Source organism: Sprattus sprattus (genome assembly GCF_963457725.1).
Source record: "Sprattus sprattus genome assembly, chromosome: 15".
Taxonomy (NCBI): domain Eukaryota; kingdom Metazoa; phylum Chordata; class Actinopteri; order Clupeiformes; family Clupeidae; genus Sprattus; species Sprattus sprattus.
This window is the reverse complement of record NC_137913.1, coordinates 27,311,417-27,332,280: the sequence shown is the minus strand read 5'-3', so window position 1 is coordinate 27,332,280 and position 20,864 is coordinate 27,311,417. Positions and strand designations below refer to the sequence as shown.

Here is a 20,864-nt window from a genome sequence, read left to right as displayed (position 1 = left end):
ATCATTTTCTACCACATTTTTTTGTTCTACAAAGGCCTTTCTATTATCACTCGAAACCATCTCTGGGATGCCAAATCTTGGCCAAATTTGCCATCAAAAAACAAAAACATAATCACTGCTTAACACGAGGATCTGAAATTGGGGCACGCCTCAACCCATCGTGAAAATCCATCAACTTCTACTAGTACTTACCTGTGTTCTTGATATTTTCCCCCATGCCTATATAGTCCATTACTACATGTTTAAACGGGCCTTCAGGCATTGGAATACACCCCTGATGCTCTGCTGCCATTCCTTGCCTCACATTGCACTACAAGTCTCACACTGCCAGTCTGTCATCAATGAGTAAGGGATAATGTATAGAACGCAGGTCCTTATCGGAAAATAAGTCCCGAACACCGGAAAATAAGAACCGGACACCGACGCTTATTTTCCGATAAGGACCTGCGTTCTATACATTATCCCGCTTATTATACGGTTACTTGCCACAACAAAACAAAAAAACAAATACACTTAACACAGTGTGTCTTTTTACAATGTATTTGTTACTATACGTAGTGTTAAAAAGCAGAGAAATAGTTCGCCAAAGACGTTGAACTTCAAAGACGTTGAACATTCTTTAGAACACAGCTGCTCAACCGTCCGCTGAAACTCCATTGACAAGTTAGTGTGGAATACTTGCGGAATCATAGACATATATGTGCGGAATGATACGAAAGACCTATATCAGAAGCACAAAACCCGTTGCCATTGACAGCACAGCGGTCATTATATGCAGGTCATTATATGAAATTATAACACGGGTAGATGGAATTATATCACGGGTAGATGGAATCCACCATTCTGAGAGTTAGTTCCGGGGTGTGCTATATTCTACGGTATAGTAACTGTACGACCTGTTTTCATCTACCTGAGCGTTCCATATCAGTGCGCACTCAAAAGGAAATATCTATCCAAGATGGCGGCGTGTTGTGGCTAATGTAGTGGGGAATGTTTCATGTGAATTAAGCTATCTATACGACTTTTTATATGTCTAAATTGACTCGGTTAGTTGTTTCTGTGCTACGCAAATGTTGCAGAGTATTGAAAGTCTTTACTGAAAGTCTCGAATATTATTTGTAGGTGACTTTTAGCGCTTAGACCAAAAACCCATTGAAACACACGTAGCTTTTGTGCTAGGTCTAACAGGCGTGAAGTTTCCAATGCTATTTGTCTGTTGCATAGCAACAGCCACACAAAAGGGGACTATTTACTCTTGGCTACTGAAATGCGATACACAACGTTTGGTGTCTACAACTTTTTTTGTGCTGAAAGGCAGCTTACTGTTTACTTTAATTGTACTTAATATTTATAAAGTCGCTGGCAACCGTGTTATAAAAGCAATAAGGTACTCGAGTCAGTACGGTATCGTCAATAATGTACTTGTTCGAGGGTTTGCCGGCCCTCCGCTGCGCGTCGGGCCTAACAACTCCCTCGAACAAGTACATTATTGACGATACCGTACTGCCTCTCGAACCTTATTGCTTAAATAAGTACCTGCGAACGTTGGGGATGGCCCATTCAAATCAACGGGGCTTTTTGGAACGTTCTGAAGAGCCGTATAATAATCTCTTATAAATAAGGTTGACACAACAAAGAGTTACAGTGTATGCAAGTAACGCACTGCACTGCTACTCCTAGGCTTCTTTACCCATCTTATTATTTTATACCAATTCCAAATTAATTTAGCTCAAACCACTTAACATAGAAACTTCCATTAAACTTTGTCACATAGGTCTTGTGAAGGACTTTTCAGCTACAGTATGTAGGTCTATTTTCTGAACTTCAAACACTTATTAAACAAGAAGAGAACTACTTAACCTTCCCCCACAGACTCATATCGGGACAAGTGATGTCAAAATAGGGATGTCACGGTGGCTTGCAGCTGTGTTTCACCGATGCCTGCTCTTTCTTTGCACATAGCACTTTTCTTGAACACCCGCCTTCCTCTACAGAACGTCTGATTCCCTCTGCTGGAGAAAATATGGTACTGCTTCTGGAAAGGCAACTTGGAATCAGGTTTTAAGTATAAACTCCATAGGGCTGACTGACTGCACTATTTCTAAATCACCCTTTACCCACCCCTGACCTGGTGCTTGTTACAAAACTTGTTTCCCTGTCTCTTCTGATAGGATCATTATTTTCCACTTTTTAACTTTTACCTGGTCTATGTACATCTGCTCTTCTTCAGCAGTGATATGCTTGTGATAGTGTAAACACTATACAGACAGTAAGGACTTCTCAATTGGCAATTTGTTGTATTCATTGGGTCATGTAGTCTAACACATACTGTGTGTGGTGTCAACTCAGCTATCAGTGGTTGTCCATGCAATGTGTGTGTGTGACATAGAGTCAAGATTTGTTTGAATCTCAGGGCATTTCATCACCTCCCACTCTGTCTCCTCTGCATCAAGCATCATTGGGCCCAAATCTCATGAGCGAAAACCCTCAGCCACTCTTATTGTTACATGAGTAACTGTCCCTGGCTTAACAAAATGGTAGTAAAGCACATTATTTTCCATTATCCTCATCGCTGTCCCTGCTGGACCTATTATGACATAGGGATAAACTAACACAATGTCTGCTCTCCAAGCTACTTCTTTGATCCACTGCTCAGTCCTGGTTTGGAGTGAAGTCAAACCCAAGAGATTTGTCCACATTCCATCTTTTATCATCTCATCAACTGACTCTTTAAAATCACTTATCTAGTGTGCCTGTTGTGGTTGCATCTCCTCGGACACCCAATGTCATCCCGGACATTGACTATCTGAGGAAGCCCTGTTATCCTGCATGTAAAATCAAGTCGTACCAGAGTTTTGTCGTTGGACAGTCTTTTCATCATGGACCCCACATGCCTTGCTCGAAACCCTAGGCCTACCTTGAGGGTAATATGCGGCACAGAGTTTAGAATATTGTACATTCTTGTCACTGCTGACTCTTTTAATTCAACTTGTACTCCCATTCCCTCTGGCCCTATGATTACATATTGGGTCCTCGTCTCAAGTGGTTTTCGAGCAGAAACCATCTTTTTCTATTCTTCTTGCTTTTCCCCACTAGGGGTGTCTTCCATCATTATGGTGCAGTGTGCTGGGCATCTTGGATCCCTCAACAAAGGATAGTTTGAATGTATCAGAGGTTTCCACCACTTCCAAACGTTTTCATACCAGCATACTTAGCAGTCTTATCCAGTAGATCGTTTTGCTAATTTGCTAAATCTGAGAGGCCATGGCATGGCAGGGTTCTTGGCTGATCGGGGAGAGTCCATTCCGAGTGCATTCAATTTGGTCTCCATCCGGCACAGTATATCGCGCCCCATTATATTGATGGGAGTGTGATCTGAAAATAAAATGGTAATTTTTATTAGTTTTCCATCTAATTCTATTGTCACCGGAGCAGAAAATGGTATTAGCAGCACTTGTCCTGGGAATCCTATGGTCTTTGCTACTCTACTACTCTTAGACCTGGGGAGGTGTTGGGCATCAGCTGTGGTTACACAGCTGTATATTGCTCCATTATCAACCATCAATGTGTCCATTTTACCCTCTATATTAACCTGCAGCGTAGGTTCTTTATCAGCTTGGCTAGATAACATTACAAACTGACCCTCCCCTTTAATATTCTCTAGGCCCCTTCAAAAGTAAGCACCCCCATACGGGGAAACCGGACCACTGGGATTTTCCGTCGGTGGCTGGGTGTCTCTCTGTTTTCCCTTTGGCCGAAGTTTCTGGCCCTATGTCCTTCTTGCTTACAGGTCCAGCATACGAGTGGTCCATTTGCATTGTCACAGGCAACATTGTTGCCTCCTCTGCCTTGGCCTCTACCTCCACCTTGGTTTCTGTACACTAGTGGTTGTACCTGGGGATATGGCTGTACCCATCATGGCTGCGGTGGTTGTGGAAGTGCAGATGTTGCTGGGGATGTTGTTGGTGTTGGTGCCGGCGCTGGGTAGCTCCGAACTGATGCCTCAATGACAGGTGCCTGGACTGTCCTTTTCTGCCCTTTAGCATTCTCCTGCTGCGTTAGCACCAGCTTCCTCTGTCTTTCAGAGTCTTGTTTACTCATGTTCTCTTCTGCTTCTTTATTTAAGTCAACAAAATGAGTCACAGCATCTCTGAACTCACTAGGTGGAATTATTCCAATGCAGTGGTTTTGTCTAGTTCAGTCTTTACCGGAGGAGGGAGGGCATCAAGGACTGCTTTCTTCATCACATATCTCATCATCAGATTGCTCTTTGGATCTAGCTCCATCGTCATTTCGCCAGTTTGCCTCTGTGCTTTCCATAAATACAGCAGGGTCCTCATCTGGCTTTAACTTTTCTACTGCCATGCTTGTAAGAGAGAATTTGTTAAGTTTCCCTTAATGCTTGCCACACCTTGTTCCTTTATTCATTGAAAGGCGTGTCATCTATCATGGGGTTCCCCATCACCGCCTCCATGTCAGCTTTGTCTAAAATCGTCCTGACAGTCTCTTTTGTCAGAATTTGACCCAGAAGCACGTTAATGTCCCGAAAACACAGAGTTTTCCCATAACTTAAATTTTCAAACTGCGTCACCCACACGGCCGCAGAATCTTGGAGGAGAGGAAGTCATCTCGGTTATAGATATAACCTCGGTTCCCTAAGCAAGGGACCAGATGTGATGGATGGGAAATGACCTGTTCATTGACCAATCGAAGCACTTTCTATTCACGCCGGGAGGCCGAATTGCGACAAATCACTGCCCTGAGCCCGCCCCCTCAGGTCCCCATACATTGGGGGTGATCACGTCGCACGATCTCTGAAGACTCTGAGCCTTTGAGTCTACCAGAAGAAAAACACGCACTGTGCACGCAACGTTATCACATCTGGTCCCTTGCTTAGGGAACCGAGGTTATATCTATAACCGAGATGTTCCCTATCGCAGTTGCACAAATCCTTTACAGAGAAGTTTAAATAACACACTTTAGGGAATCAATGGGAATAAACATGCCCTTACTGCCTACATGCTAAATATCTGTCATTAAACGCTATATTAACTTCTTTGTCACGAAAAAAAATGTTCCGTCTTTGAAACTGCCTACAGATGATATGAACATTCCATTGGCTAATTACACGGTCCAACGTCAATGATGAACCTAAAACTGAACGTGTAACAGTTTTGTTGCAAAGCACAGTCTTATCGCGAAATTAGATCTTGTGTTTGTTGAATTAAAACCGATTTATTGTTATATAATCATAGGCAGCAGAATGGCAGGCTAACAAATGTAAGAGTTATAGCCTACCACCAATTAGCATTAGCCTTTCATCCCTTCATGGATACCGTAATCAAACAGAGAGAGCATAGTGGCATACCTTTATGTTTTGCTCGTTTCTCCTCTTCTTCTTTTCTTTTTTTTTCAGAAATTTGGCACCTGACGGATTTTTGCCTTTTCCTATCCATGTAAAAAACGCCACTGGCTGTAGGAATTCTAATATGATGGCAAGCGTGCAGTTGACGAGGTCGCATTGATGCGCGACACACCGCGAATCGAAACTGGGCCACTTCAGCGTATAAAGAGATCGGGTCGACACCGTTCGAGCACTCTGTATTGTAGCCACCACCGAGTCTGACAGACCTGAAGCTAAGAGCCTGCTCCTTTCAGGTGCCAGGCTCTGAGTTGCCACAGCTCTAGTCGGGGATGCCAGATCATTCCGTGCGCCTGGGATAGGAGGTCTCTCCGAAGAGGCAGCTCCCAAGGCGGTTGCACCAACATTCTCTTCAGATCCGCCAACCACGGCTGATTGGGCCAGTGGGGGGCCAATAACAGTAACTCTCTGCCCTCGTCCGCTATCCTGCCCAACACCTGCTGGAGGAGAGGGCTCGGGGGAAAAGCGTACAGATGCAAGCTCGGCCACTGGTGGCTCGGCGTATCCACCCCCAGCGAAAACCAGAGCGGGCAGCAGGTGTTTTGTCTGTTGGCAAACAGATCTACCTGAGCCCTGTAAAAGCGCAGCCATATCTGATCGACCACCTGAGGGTGGAGGCACCAGTCTGCCGCCTGAGGGTTGCCCCTCGATAACAGGTCTGCCCCTTAGTTGAGGTGGCCTGGAATATGAACTGCTCTGAGGGAACGGATGTGAGCTGCTGCCCACAGGAGCAGGCGGTTTGCCCAATAATACAGCGACAGAGAGCGCACTTCTCCTTGGTACGCCGGGGCTTCCCAGCACATGATGAATTTGCCGCAGCCCTAGGAAAACCGTACGCAGTTTTAATACATTTATATGTGACTCGGCCTCCGCTGCAGACCAGCGTCTTTTCACAGATCTCCCTTTGCAGACCGCGCCCCACTCCCTTGTGGAGGCATCTGTGGTTACCAATACACGGCGTGTCACTATGCCCATTGGGCCCGCCGCTGAAAAGAACTAAGGTGTTCTCCAGATTGCCAGGGATTTCCTGCATCTGGAGCCCTAGCTTGAACTGATGTACGCAGGATCTGATGGCTTTTATTTGGTCTTAAGACAGGACAGGTCTTGAGAAGACTCTTTGCCCTAGCTTGAACTGATGTACGCAGGATCTAAGGGCTTTTATTCGGTCTTGAGACAGACTGACCTTCGAGTCTAGTGTCATGCCTAGGAAATGGCGTGGGCACAAAACGCTTTTTTCCCTGTTTATTACGAAGCCATCAGTTGTGTGTGTGCCGTTATTGTTTTGAAAAACGTGTGTTAACAATTAGGAAAAACTGTAAGATGAAAGAAAATATATTTTTTTACAAGTTTCAAAATGGTTCGACTGTGACACAACATGAAGGTTAACAAGTTCAAATTACACATAAAGTCCTCTGTCGAAACCTCTCTAGTCATGCCATTGGATGTTAGTTACTCCCCTGGAATCCGACTTCACTGGAACATAAAATGCAGATACAGACCTGTTTATTGGTCCTCAGAAGCCAACCAAAAAAACCCTGTGAATTGCCCAATAAGGTCACGTGGAATATGACACATAATGATTCTGATTCAACAAGGATAAAGAAAGGGGAACTGTCAAGAGATTTGCAGTTTATAGCCATCATCCATCACAAACTCAGAGCTTTGGTCATGGAGGAGATGAATAAGCAAAAGTTGATGTCGTTCTTCCAGGACTGCATCCCTACTAGCTTCAGCTCCAGTACCAAGCAACAGGCCATCAACATCCTGAACTTGTTCGCAAAGGTCCGGGAGGAGCTGTGGCAGGAGCTCCAGAAAAATGAGCCCAGCGCCAAGTTCAAACTGGACACCTGGAAGCGAGCAGAAGGTAACGGTGGAGTCAGATAGAACCACTTCTATACTCATGGGGCAGGAGTAATTGTAGACATTCACCTTACTTATGATAGATATGCTTTGTGCTTATTAGAAGGGTGCCTTTCTTGATTGTATTTCTTATATGTATTTTTTGTATCTTGAAAAGTAAATGTGGGTCTACAAATGAGGAACTCAAATGAAAGGAACTTCAGAATTTAGTTTTTAAGGTGAAGTATGCACAGTAGCAGAATGTGAAGAAACATGGTGTATGTCCAGGTGGTGGCGGGGTAACGGCAGTATTGTCCGAGGGGGACGTGTTCTCGAAGACAAACGTGGATGTTTCAGTAATATCTGGTAAGCTCCCTATGGCTGCAGTCAAGCACCTGCACCAAGCAGCCAAGATTACCACCAGCTTGGATGAAAGTAGGGGTTGCTTCTTCAGCCACGTTATTCACTATCTATGATGTTTACATTTCACAGCATGTCAAGGCTGCTGTGGAGGTTTAAAAAACAAAAACCTGGTATTCACAGTTCTATTTATTATTTTGTATTCTTACACAACATCCTTACTTACATTTTGTATTTAAATCTCCAGCTTTCAGAGAAGATCACAATTTCCTTGGTATCTCCACAACCTGTGTAGTTCATGCCAATAACCCCCACGTCCCGATAGGCCACTTCAACCTGCGTTTCATGGTAATGAAACAAAGCAACGGTGAGTAGCCCCATTAGCGCTGAATGCATGATTTGGACATATCTGTCATCGTCAAATTCAAGATCAATAAAACTAAGTTCCACCAATGGGGTCCACTATGTGTTGTTCAGGCCATGAGGTGGGCTGGTATGGAGGTGTGATGGACATCAACCCCTCCTTTCTGGTGCCAGAGGATGCAACCCATTTCCACAAGACTCTGAAAGCAGCGTGTGATGAACACGATCCCAGCAACTACCCATGCTACAAGAAGTGGTGAGGAAGTCACAAATATTTCTCAATGAAATGTATTATGACTTGCGGTGCTTTCAGGATGCCCAAACCACTGGGGTAAAGCTTCACTGAGAGATGATGCTTAGTATAATAGGACTTTAATTGTGACAGGTGTGACGAGTACCATTTCAACCCACACCGAGGAGAAAGTCGTGGGCTAGGGGGAATCTTCTTTGATAATCTGACATCTGAGAAGGAGGAAAACTACAATTTTGTGGTATCCTGCGCGAAAGCCATCCTCCCAGCCTTCCTTCCGATCCTGAAGAAACACATCCACGATGCCTTTACTGACCAGGAGGTGGCATGGCAACAGATTCGAAATGCCAGGTTGGACAAAGAACAGTTCCCCTCTTCAGTACCTATTGCTGCTGTTCTTGTGGTAATTTTCAAGAGCTACATTGATATGTTGATTTAGGTTAATCTATTTTATGCCTATTTATAAATATATAATAAATATAGGAATTTACATTTAACCTCTCACTCAGAAATTCCATATGTGTTAGAATGATGAATGGAATCCAAATGACTCTGTTTGTTTTAGTTTCTCTGCTGGGACACATCTTAACTCCAATTCTCTTTCAGGTACATCGAGTACAACCTGATGCATGATAAAGGCATGAAGTTTGGCCATCAGCTCCTAGGATTCCGGAAGGAGACCCTTTTTGCCTGCCTGCCACCTACAGCCTCGTGAGTACTGTGCGAAAAGTGACTCTTACAGAGCAAGACCGAAACCTCTAGTCTAGAAGAAAAACTTGTGGCAAGTGGTGAGTGAGACTGATTTGTGTGAATTTCAGATGGGGTTACAAGTCGGACCCTGAGCCAGGCAGCAAAGAAGAAAAGCTGGTGAGTGTGCTGCACTGCCCACAGGAGTGGGTCTGAGAACAATGGCATCGCTGCTGCCACGGTTACATTTACAATGCCAACCCCACAATTTTAACATTGAAATATTAGTGCATTACATTAACAGGAAACTCCTGCGTGGTAAAATGTTTTGGCCACCAGGTCGCAGTAGGTGAAATTGCAGGGTGGCCGCGGGGTATTAAAAAGTCTTAAAAAGTCGTAAATGAATTTTCATCAAAATAAGGCCTTAAAAAGTATTAAATTGTCTTAAATTCAGATTGCATTGGTCTTAAATATTTATGTGCCATGTCAGTGCAAAAATGCGGGCAATCTGTTCTGCCAGGTCAAAAAAAAAATGTCCGGTAGCCTCTGCGCTGCGTTGTCTTTGGTTAGGTCAGAGCGTAGACTACTGCGCAGCTAAAGCGTCTACATACAAGTGATTAGATAGCCTAATAGCTGGCTAGCCTGCTAACTAGCTTTCTAGTCCTGTCAGTGCTATTTCCGCCTGCTAGCAATGTATTAAATTTACCTAACCTTACAACGAACTAACAGTTTATGGAAATTAAACGGAGGTTACTTAAACATATTTATCCGGAGGTCACTTAAACATATTTATCACAGTGTGAGACAGCAAAAAAACAAAAACGTTTTACATTTACGTTACGTTCTAATATGTGAACGTTAGCACATCATTCATTCAACTCCATTGGTAGCTAACGTTACTGTTGCTCTCATTTTGGTAGGTGGTCTACCTGTTGCTTTGATCGCTAACTTGCCACTGTACCTCAATCCCTGGAATGCTTTGAGTAGTAACACACGAACAATGTCCTATGTTTCCATTGTACACTTTAATTGCAAATGTTATTTTCTTGCTGTCGTTCAAATGATCGGAACTTCTTGCATTTGTTAGTGCTGATTCTCGTAGCCTAGATTTGAGGGGATATTAACCCCACCCCCCGATTACGCCACCTGCCAGGGCTCCTGTTTATTGGTTTATCATCTAGCCAGGGCTCCAGCCTGTTCGTGTATAGATTTTGGCGCGATTTAGACCCCCTCACTACGATATAGCCACTCGACTCAGAAACATGGGTAAGTGTAAATTTAATGATAAATGGCTCGAGAAGGACGAGTATGACTGGTTAAGGTCGGTGCCTGGTAGCGCCTATGAAGCTCGGTGCACTGTGTGTAAAAAAAACTTCAAACTTGGGACAATGGGGATCAGAGCGGTGGAATCCCATGTCCAGAGCCAGAAACACAAAGCTTACTCAAAAGCACGCCTGCAGCCTACAATTACTAGCTTCTGCTCCACCGCTAGCAATGATGTAATTGACAACGCTAGTGCTGCAATAGGAAATCCACAGCCTGTTACAAGCATGCCATCTGACCGCGCAATTTGTGGCTCTACGCCGACACTGCGAGCAGAGGTGATTTGGGTGATGAGGACCGTGACAAGCCACCATTCCTGCAGGTCCAATGACGGAATTGATGACTTGTTTAAAGCGATGTTCCCAGATTCTGCCCTTGTACAGTCTTTTACATGCGGGAAAGACAAGACCAGATACGTTGCCAAATTTGGATTGGCGCCGTATATAAAAAAAGAGCTCGTCAATGAAGTTCAAAAATGCGGTGCGTTTGTTGTCATGTTCGATGAGACACTGAACCAGACAACCAAAACCAAACAAATGGACTTGCATGTGCGTTATTGGTTAAATGACCATGTCCAGTCTAGGTTCTACGGATCACAGTTCATGGGCCACGCAACTGCCCAGGACCTACTTCAGCATTTCAAAGTAAGTATGCCATACATTTAATTATTAACTAACCTTTGGTATGTTATTATATAGTTAGTCTAAGCTTTACTGATTGTCAAGTTATTAACAACTATGGATATGATAATATACATTAATTAGACAAATTAAAATCAAATGAATTTAAAGAAATAAAAAAACAGCCAGCTTTAGTTTTAGAAAGATAGTCTGGTTTTAACATGCCAATAACTTTAAATAATATATACAATATGGCTATAGGGATGGCTGACTGCTTATTTTGTGAAATAGTATTCATTCTTTTTTTAAATCTTATCTTATCCAGTCTGACATTAATCTGAAGTAGTGGTGTGTCAGAAATTAATGTGTTAACTGTTGTATGGCTAATGTCTGTAATGTCTTTTTTCAATTTCCAGGAGTGTGTGCAGCAGCTTGACCTGAGACATTTGGTTTCTATCTCAATGGATGGACCAAATGTCAATTGGAAGTTTTTCTCAATGCTCCAACAGGAGCATGCAGATACATTTGGAGATGCCCAGCTGATTGTGGTGGGGAGCTGTGGGCTTCACACACTCCACAATGCCTTTAAATGTGGCTTCACTGTCTGGCAGCTGGAGAAAGTGCTCAGGGCATTGCATACACTCTTGCACAATACCCCTGCTAGAAGAGAAGATTTCTGCTCTTTGACCAAGTCATCTGTGTTTCCCCTACCATTCTGTGGGCATCGCTGGATCGAAAACCTACCCGTTGTCGACAGGGCTATCACCATATGGCCAATGATGGTGAAGTATGTGGATGCAGTGACACAGAAAAAGCTTCCAAACCCTAGAACATCCTCCTATGACACTCTTGCAGAGGCACGGAATGACCCTCTCATAATGGCCAAGCTGCACTTCTTTATGGCTGTCTCTAGGACCTTCACCACATTTCTGACTAAGTATCAGACAGATGAGCCGGTGATTCCATTCATCGGTAAAGATCTGGCTGTTCTCATGAAGGTAATGTATAACATGCATGGAGAAAGTGTATGAAATGAAAATTTTAACTCAACCCTCAAACACTTTTTTTTATTTATATTGTTATTTGTACTGTATTTGTTCTCAGAGCCTACTGAAGAGGTTCATCAAGGCAGAGATCCTTAATGACATCACAGCACTGCAAATGGTCAAACTGGACACAACTGCCAAGGAAGCAAGAGCTGGCCTAAAGGCTGTGGACATTGGATTAGGAGCAGAATTGGTCCTAAAGGTAAAGGCAAAGGTGTCAAATATCAAACAATGGTTAAGGTACAGGAAATCAAAACTTTATTTTTGCATAAAACTTTTAGTCAGTCTCACAGGCCCTCCTCCCCTCTTCCTGTTAGGAACTCCAGAGTAGCCCCAAGAGCAGCGTAGGTGAGCTCAGTTTGTTGGCATTTAGAAAGGACTGCATGGACTGTTTGACCAATATTGTCAAGAAAATGCAAGACAAGAGCCCACTGAAGTACACCATTGTGAGGCAGATGGCATGTTTGGACCCAACGAACATGTTCTCAGACCCCGACTTGTGCTATGAAAGAATGAAAGGAGTTGTTCAGAGGTTTCTGCATGATAACCAGCTGTCAGGAGGCGCCTCTGCTGGTACTTAAGATTTAGAAGTCAGAATGTACATTTTTTTGTGGTTTGTCTGTCTAAACTTTTTCATTGCATTGATTTAAAATATATATATAATTTCTTGTTAATCTGTTTTGCAACAGGTGATGTGATTGTCCAACAATTTGGAAATTTCATGTCTCTGGAGGCAAAACATGAGTCATTCTCCTCTTTCCAACCCATGCATACAAGACTGGACGTTTTCTTGCATGGACTCCTCCATAAATCCTACCCTGAACTCTGGGCATTCTGCAGGAAACTTCTGCTTCTCTCCCATGGCCAAGCAACGGTTGAGAGGGGCTTTTCTGTAAACAAGGAGGTAGAGGCAGACAACATGAAGGAGGACACAGTGGTTGCTCAGAGGATGATCTGTGACTATGTCTCTGTCTGTGGGGGGGTTCTCAAAGTACCTCTGTCTAAGGAGCTTTTGGCAGCTGCAGCTTCAGCTAGGTCTCAGTACCGGATACACCTGGACCAGGAAAAGAGGAAGCATGCGAGCAATGCTCAAAGAGAAAAGAGAAAAGGTGCAGAAGACCACCTAGAGCAGCTCAAAACAAAGAAGAAGACACTAATTGAGGTAGCAAACAGCCTGGAAAAAGATGCTGACAAGCTAGCAGAACAAGCTGAAGGAAAATCAGGCACACTCATGGCCCAGCTAATAACCAAATCAAACATCCTCAGAAGAAGACACAAGGAAAAGCTCACAGAACTCAAAGAGGTTGAGAAAGAGCTGGAAGATAAATCGGCAGAACTGAGGCATATGCCATAATATCAAATTAGGCATTACCTCTGCCTTACCTTCTTTTTCACTGTTCCATGTTTTTATGTTCATTTGTGCACATGCACATTGTTATAAATGGGTAAGGCTTTCTCAAGTGCCAGGTCAGTGTTTTGTTTATTATTATTATTATCTTTTGATTTTGGTTGAATCAAAGGATGTCTAAATTGCAATTTATTTATGTAGTTATTGTATTTATTATTTTGTTCGAAAGGAACAGTATTTTTTATTTATTTACTTGATTTTATAAGCATTTGTTTATGGGACCTAAATGCTCTGAAAATAATAAATATAATTGAGGACTAATGACATTTTTGTGTTCTCTTTTCGCATTACACACATTTAGCCGATGTTCTTAAACTCAACCGGTTATTATCAGACATCAGTGTGTTTACTTGGAAAGATTACTGTATATTTTCCCTTTTGATTTGTTTTTCCATCGTAAGTTTGGTCTTAAATTTCATTAAGAAGTGGTATTAAAAAGTCTTAAAAAGTCTTAAATTTAATTTGTTGATACCTGTAGACACCCTGAATTGAGACACAAGATGAGACATACAATTCTCTACTTCTGAACTTCTGTGAATTGCAAAAAAGTAATAGAGAGGCATACCTTTTCTATCTAGCGAATGATAAGCAACTCTTACACTCTATTTGTAATTATTTATCTTATCCATCCTTTCCCTGTTTTTTGGCCCTAGGATTGTGTGATTTATCTTTGTTAATTATTGTTTATAATTTTTTTTCTAAAATGTAAAAGCACTTTGAGTTGCATACTTTGGATGAAAAGGGCTGAGGGGTTATCCCCAAATGACAACTTTCAAACATTTAATCCTTGCAAATGTTCTGTATTAACACAAAGAAGAGGACTTGATTGGTATCTGTCTCATTAATTGAAAATTGTTAGAAATAACTCTCCTATTTTCACTTCTATTATCTTTGGAGTCAATTTCACCATATTCAATGTTTAACGTCTTTAAATAAATGATTGACATACATTTTTCTGCTTCATATTTAATTACTTTTCCTAATTTGATGGGGACAACTGGGTAAACACAAAATGAACATGTTTTCAATATCCTGTACACATGTGGTATGCATCAGTGTTCTTTGGGCTCAATTTGATTTGTTTAATATGTAATATCAACATTTTACACACATTGGGACTCATTCTGGAATGCAGTTAAGAACCAGTTAAGAAGAAGTTATTAAGTTTCCGGGACAATTCTGGCGTTCATGAAAGTTTTATCATCTGGGATTCGTTCTTTACTTAGACCAGAATTTAAAAACGCTAAATAGCAGCTCTAAATCTGCCAGATTGTTCTTAAGGGCTGAATTTCAGAGAAATCGTAGCTGATTGCTTCACATCAATTCTACAGACATCCACGGATTTAATAATTTATACCAGCCACTGAGGTTTTTTATTAAAAAAATAACTCAAAACTAATGACTTATGACTGCTTTAAGTGACTAGGAAGTAAGAAAATAAGTTGCAGAAGATGCAGGTGTAGATCTACCTGGACAAGACAAATCAAAAGGGAGCAGATCAGTCGCAACCACTAAGTATTTAAGTATTGACTACACTGTATGGAAGGGACAATCTTAAAGCTCATGATGTAAATTGGAAGAAAAGGGGAATTGAACAAAACAGAAGTAATCATTCCTTAGTGTGTCGCCAAAGCATTAGGTTAGCAAAAGTGTTAAAAATACTATCAAAGTTATTTCATATGATATTTGTTTATGTTTCAATTTTTTTGGAAGGCTTGTTTCCACTTTACCCAGACACACTTCAATACAAATGGTTAATAACAAAAAGTTCAAATATCTGTGAGATCTATGAGATATATTCATAATAAGCAATAACCCAATAATCATTCCCTATTTTAACAGGAATCAGTAGGAATTCAGTCACTTTATGTTTTTGTTGCCATTTCAATTGAGGTATGAATAGTCTACATATTTGTACAATGTTAATAGGTTGCATCAGAGTTTTCCTTCAATCGTTTTCCAAACCCATTACTTTTTAAAGTTATTTGAAGTGAGGATCTAGTTAAAAAAGGCTCATATTCTCTTGACCACGAAACACACATACCTTGTGGGACTGATCTGTAAAATGGCACCAAAAGGAGCTGATGACAATGAAATGGGTAAAAGAATAATACTTTTAGCATATACTGTATGTTTTTATTCATGAGCAGGCTCGGACTGGTAATCTGTGATACCGGGCATTTGCCAGAAGGGCCGGTCCACATTTCGGCGTGCGAGGGCCGGCCCTCCTTCAATCATACCGGCCTCAACACTTATAATACGACCGCATTACCTACCTGTCAATACGGATAACTCAAAGAGCCCAAGAAAGAACCTAACGTCAAATTATTATCATGGTGCATCCACTATATATAGCGCTTCCTTGTCATGCACATCTAGGTGACGGTAGGTATATGGTATAATTTTCTATTTCTTCAAACTGTAAAATCCTGTTTCTTCAAACTGTACAATCATTGCAACAAACTAAATTAAAATAAAACTAAAATGCTTTCTTTAAACTAAACTACGATTTTCTTCTTATATTTGGCGAATTTATGTTCGAATATTTTGCAAAAATATGTTGCGGTGCACGATGGGATTATACATCTAACAGCGAAAGTTAACAGTCCATGGATGCTGCAGATGTTGCTTCGCTTATATTTTAATTTCAGTGGATGGGCTAAAAATCATGGAAAGAGTTGGCAAAAAGAAGAAAGGGGGAGCGGAGAAGATTCGAGACAAAAGGCAGAAATCTCTACAAGCTGAGGCGTCTGGATGTTTTAAAATAGATCGCTTGTTTGCTGTGGCCAGTGCTTCAACCGTTGCTGCTAGTGCCCCCGGCGTCCCTACTGCTACAACCGGCGAAAATGCTACTTCAACCAACGAAACTGAGGACTTTACTGGAGAGGTTAGTCCAGGCTCCAAGCCAATTGATGATGTCTATGTTGGGTCGGAATTGGAGGATTCCCTGTCCAGTGAGCAGGGCGTGGGAAATGATGCGCATGAGATGTCAGAAGAACCTGAATTAGATCGTTGTAGTGCTTCCACTGTCAACGTCCCTTCAGCTACGTCTGAGGCCGAGCCAGCAATGCATTATTTCACCCGCCCTACCCAAAATGAGCTGTCTTTGTTTTTTGAAAAGCACCCAACACCGAACACAAAAAAAATCCTGAATAAGTGGCTGTGTTGCAGGAATGGTACTGAACGTTCCTGGCTAACTTACAACGACATCACACGCACAGCATTTTGTTCACTCTGCTTAGCCTTTTCCTCTGAAGGCAATCCGTTCACAAAAGGTATGGGGGACTGGCGTCATATCAAACAGCGCATCGAGGAACATGAGCGAAGTGTGCAGCACCGAGAATGCGCTGATGGGTATCTGCTATGGACCAGTAGGAGGGACATCGCATCCTTGTTGTGTCAGCAGCAGGTGTCCGCAAGACGCGAACAAGTGAAACAGCGCCGACAAGTGATGGAACGACTCGTGGAGATTGTGAAAGTCATTGGGAAGCGTGGGCTCAGCTTTCGAGGAGGAGGGATATCCGAGGCAGCATACAGCCTTGACGATGCCACAATGGACCACGGAACGTTTCTGGAACTTGTGATGTTGCTGGGTAAGTTTGACCCCTGCTTGCAAAAACATGTGCATGAATGCATTGAATCCAGCAAAAAGCTACATGGCTCAGGTAGTACTGTGAGGGGTAGAGGGTCACTGGTCACTTTCCTGTCCAAGACAACTGTCAACTCAATAATAGGGGTTATTGGTCGCCTCATTCAAGATAAGGTTGCTGCTGAGGTGAGACAAGCAGAGATGTTCTCCATTCAAATTGACACAACACAGGACATATCTTCACATGACCAGTGCTCCGTCGTCATTAGGTATGTAACTGATTCTATTCATGAGAGACTGATCGGTGTGATCAATTGCAAGGCTTCCACTGGTCAGTACTTCGTTGACTTGATCCAAAATCTCCTCGGACAAATGGGCATCGACCTGAAGCTGTGTGCAGGTAACGCGACAGATGGGGCAGCAAACATGCAAGGGGAGTATAGAGGATTTTCAACTCTGCTTTCATCTCATGCCCCAGGGCAAGTGCACGTCTGGTGCTACGCCCATATCCTGAACCTGGTTCTTGCAGACACAACAGGTGTGGTCATAGAGAGTGCTTCCCTGTTCTCTCTATTAAACGACATTGCCGTGTTCCTCAGAGAATCCCACCAAAGAATGGGTGTTTGGGAAGAGGTAGCTGGTACTCACCTGAAGCGCCTCACACTCATCGGGCAGACAAGGTGGTGGGCCAAGGACGTCGCCCTTACCAAAATATTTGGAGCGTATGGTGTCCCTGAGAATTGTGCATATGTCAGTGTTGTCTTAACTCTCACTGCCATCAGAGACAACACCCACATGGCAACCACTGTGCGCACAAAGGCAAAAGGCTATGTGGAGAATTTGCTGAAATATGAAACTATATTGACAGCACACATCTTCCTGCGCATCTTTGGACAGACATCTGCTCTGTCCAAATACCTGCAGACATCGGGAATGAATCTTGTCACAGCTCATCGCCTCGTCACCGGCACTCAGGAGAACCTCAGAAAGTTTGCAAGGGATTTTGAATCTGTTAAGAGGTCAGCAGATGTCTTCGTCGCGTGGGCAAATGACAAGCTTCAAAAAGAGAAGGACTGTGAAGAAGAAGTTGAAGATGCACTGCCATGGAAAAGACCTAGAAAGAAGAAGAGAATGTTTGATGAGATGGTTGAGGATGAGACCACATCTGACAGCAACACCACCTACCAAAACAAAGTCCATAATGTCATCCTGGACACAGTAACAGAGAGCATAAGCCGGCGGTTTGAAAAAAATGGTAAACTGTATGCTGAATTGTGCCTTCTTGACCCACGCTCCTTTGTAGAAATACAGTCTAAAGGTGTGCAGGCAGCTCAGCTCCAGGAGCTGAGTAAACAGCTTCTCAGATATGACAGCTGTGCTACTGCAGATGCCCTTAAGGTAGAGCTGGAAAGTCTGGCTTGTCATTGGGACAGACTGAAGTTGTCAGTTTCGGAGGAATATACGGTGAGAACCAGCACTGAGATTGACGATGATGACTATGGACAGGAGGACCAATGTAAAGGGGAATTCCAAGTGTTGACCAAGGCCTGCACATCATGCAAAAACTGTCCAGTGTGCTGTTATCACATCCTTTCTCGCTACAAATTGTTAACGGATGCTTACCACCTTATTGGACTGGGATACAAATTCCTTCTCACCTTGTCTGTCACCCAAGTGGCCTGTGAACGCAGCTTCTCTACTCTGAAGTTCATCAAAAACCGATTACGGAGCACTACAGCCCAGGACCACCTGGAGGCATTCATGCTAATGTCATGTGAAAAAGACATTTTGATGTCCTTGGATACTGACGAAGTTGTTGACATGGTGGCCGAAAAGAGCAGCCTAATGAGACGTCTACTCATCGCCTAACATGTACATGGCCATCCCTGAGAAAGTGAACACACACACACACACACACACTACACACACACACACACTACACACAGGGTGTCAGTATATCTTAAGCTCAATACCATTTATTTTATTTTTTTCTTACTCTTATTTCTTAGAGAAGATGAGAAGTTCTGTAAATACATGTAGTTTGACCTGTTGATGAAGAATCTTATTCATGCAACCCACACAAATCCACTTTAACATGGGGTGTCAGTATTTGTTAAGCTAAATTCCATTTTTTTTTATTTACTGCAGGTTAAGATAAGAAGACAACATACAACATACCCTCTTGAGTTTTGCATTTTAATAAATAGTTTTGAAAAACTTACATTTCTGTCTTTGCTTCTCCTTCAGGATATGCCCCTCAAATAAATAACTATGGCAGTAGTTGGTTTAGGCCCAAAGCTTTCTTATTTCTTTAAACTATGTGAATACCCACACAGCAAAAGGACACCGCAGCGGATCCGCCGCGGAGGTGTCGCGGGTTCCGCAACGGACCCGCGAAACAGACCCGTATCGGGGTCCACTTGCACAGTCTAACAGATCCGGTACGGAGGCGGTAGTGGAGCCCGCATTGGCTCCGCACTGTATCCGGTCCGCATCCGTGCTTACCTCGAGGACCCGCCGTGGCTCCGCACTGAATTCGGTCCACATCCGTGCATACCTCGCGGACCCGCCGTGGCTCCGCACTGTATCCGGTCCGCATCCGTGCATACCTCGCGGACCCGTCGTGGCACTGCACTGAATCCGATCCGCATCCGCGCTTAACACCTTATTACCTCCGCGGAGGTGGAGGTATATTGTACATATTCTTTTGTTTAGTAGCCTAGCCTACATTCATTGTGAGATTATGTCAAAACCTATTCCTAGAGAACCCTGTAGCCTAATGTAGATAATGAAAGTAGGAATATTTGTTTATATTATACCCTCATCTTCAAACAGCATCGAAATAGCCTATATTTAGTGCTATATAATAATAATAATAATAATAGGCCTAGGACGTTGCAGACATCAAATACCTTGCCTATTCAACTTCAATGAAATGCTGCGCCACAAACAGTCTAAGTTGTCTCCTTATTCTACTTTGCCCTGTTTCTACAATTTGCATTATATCTGTCCATAAGCACAGCTTAACTATCATAAAATGAATAACTGATGAATGACGAGAAGTGCAATAAAAAAGTTTATTCAACAGTTGATTTAGTCAGGCGATTCGATTTAATAGGCTATTCCGTGTGTGGGGACTCAAGTGCGGACGGCACGGCACGTCTTCTCGTGGCCCGATCCCCAGTCAGATTGAACCATAGATATCTTAGATAAAGGCTAGATGGATTATGGCGGACTCTTGAATGTCCGCACAGGAGGCCATTTTGAGGACAGTATGCTTCTGGTAGGGATCAGTGGTACGTTAGGTAACGTCAGTGATCTTCACAGTCGTTTACACTCTTATCTCGCGGAAATTTTGACGGATTTACATATGACTTGATTTACAATCGTCATTACCTTGGTAATAATTCTGGATGCTTGAACATGTTGAAATGTGCAGCTTAATTGTGTATCACGGCTATTGTGTATCAGTCTTTTTACATCAATTGGCGAGTAATTGTTCTTTCTTTTCAATATAACTTAAGTTGCACATAATAAAGCTGAAGTTGCACATGATTTCCAATCGGGTTGGTTTGTTAAACATCTTACATTATGATTTCGACAGGAAATTGCTGACTATTGCCAATGAAGATGCCAGAATTTTGTACAACCTGCTCTATTGAACACTCCCTTGAAACGAGACCTGTCAATGTTATTTTCATATGAAAACCCATGTTTATAATTCTTCATAAGTATGAAGTGCCATAAGAAATATCTTACGTTTATAACAAACCAACCCGTTTGAAAATCGGTTGAAAATTGAGCAAGTTCTGGTTACTTAAAAAGTACCACTACCAACACAATGTTAAGGGGGAGTGAGCTATACTGTCCTCAAAATGGCCGAAATGTGCGGACATTCGGCTCCGTCGGCCAGAAACGCAGGCAGGATATCTAGCCTTTATCTAAGATATCTATGGA

The 20,864-nt window shown here is 42.6% G+C and overlaps 1 protein-coding gene across 1 annotated transcript; it reads left to right on the top strand.

Annotated features, from left to right (window-relative positions):
• Positions 1 to 7,090: 7,090 nt before the first annotated feature.
• Positions 7,091 to 9,137, top strand: LOC308376366 (oxygen-dependent coproporphyrinogen-III oxidase, mitochondrial-like; the record flags this gene model as incomplete). The annotated part of the gene is made up of 7 exons (XM_080852660.1): positions 7,091 to 7,286; positions 7,550 to 7,696; positions 7,917 to 7,988; positions 8,099 to 8,240; positions 8,370 to 8,585; positions 8,841 to 8,945; positions 9,053 to 9,137. The coding sequence occupies 7 exons, from the start codon at positions 7,091 to 7,093 to the stop codon at positions 9,135 to 9,137; spliced, it is 963 nt and encodes a 320-aa protein (XP_080708786.1).
• Between the last annotated feature and the right edge of the window lie 11,727 nt (positions 9,138 to 20,864).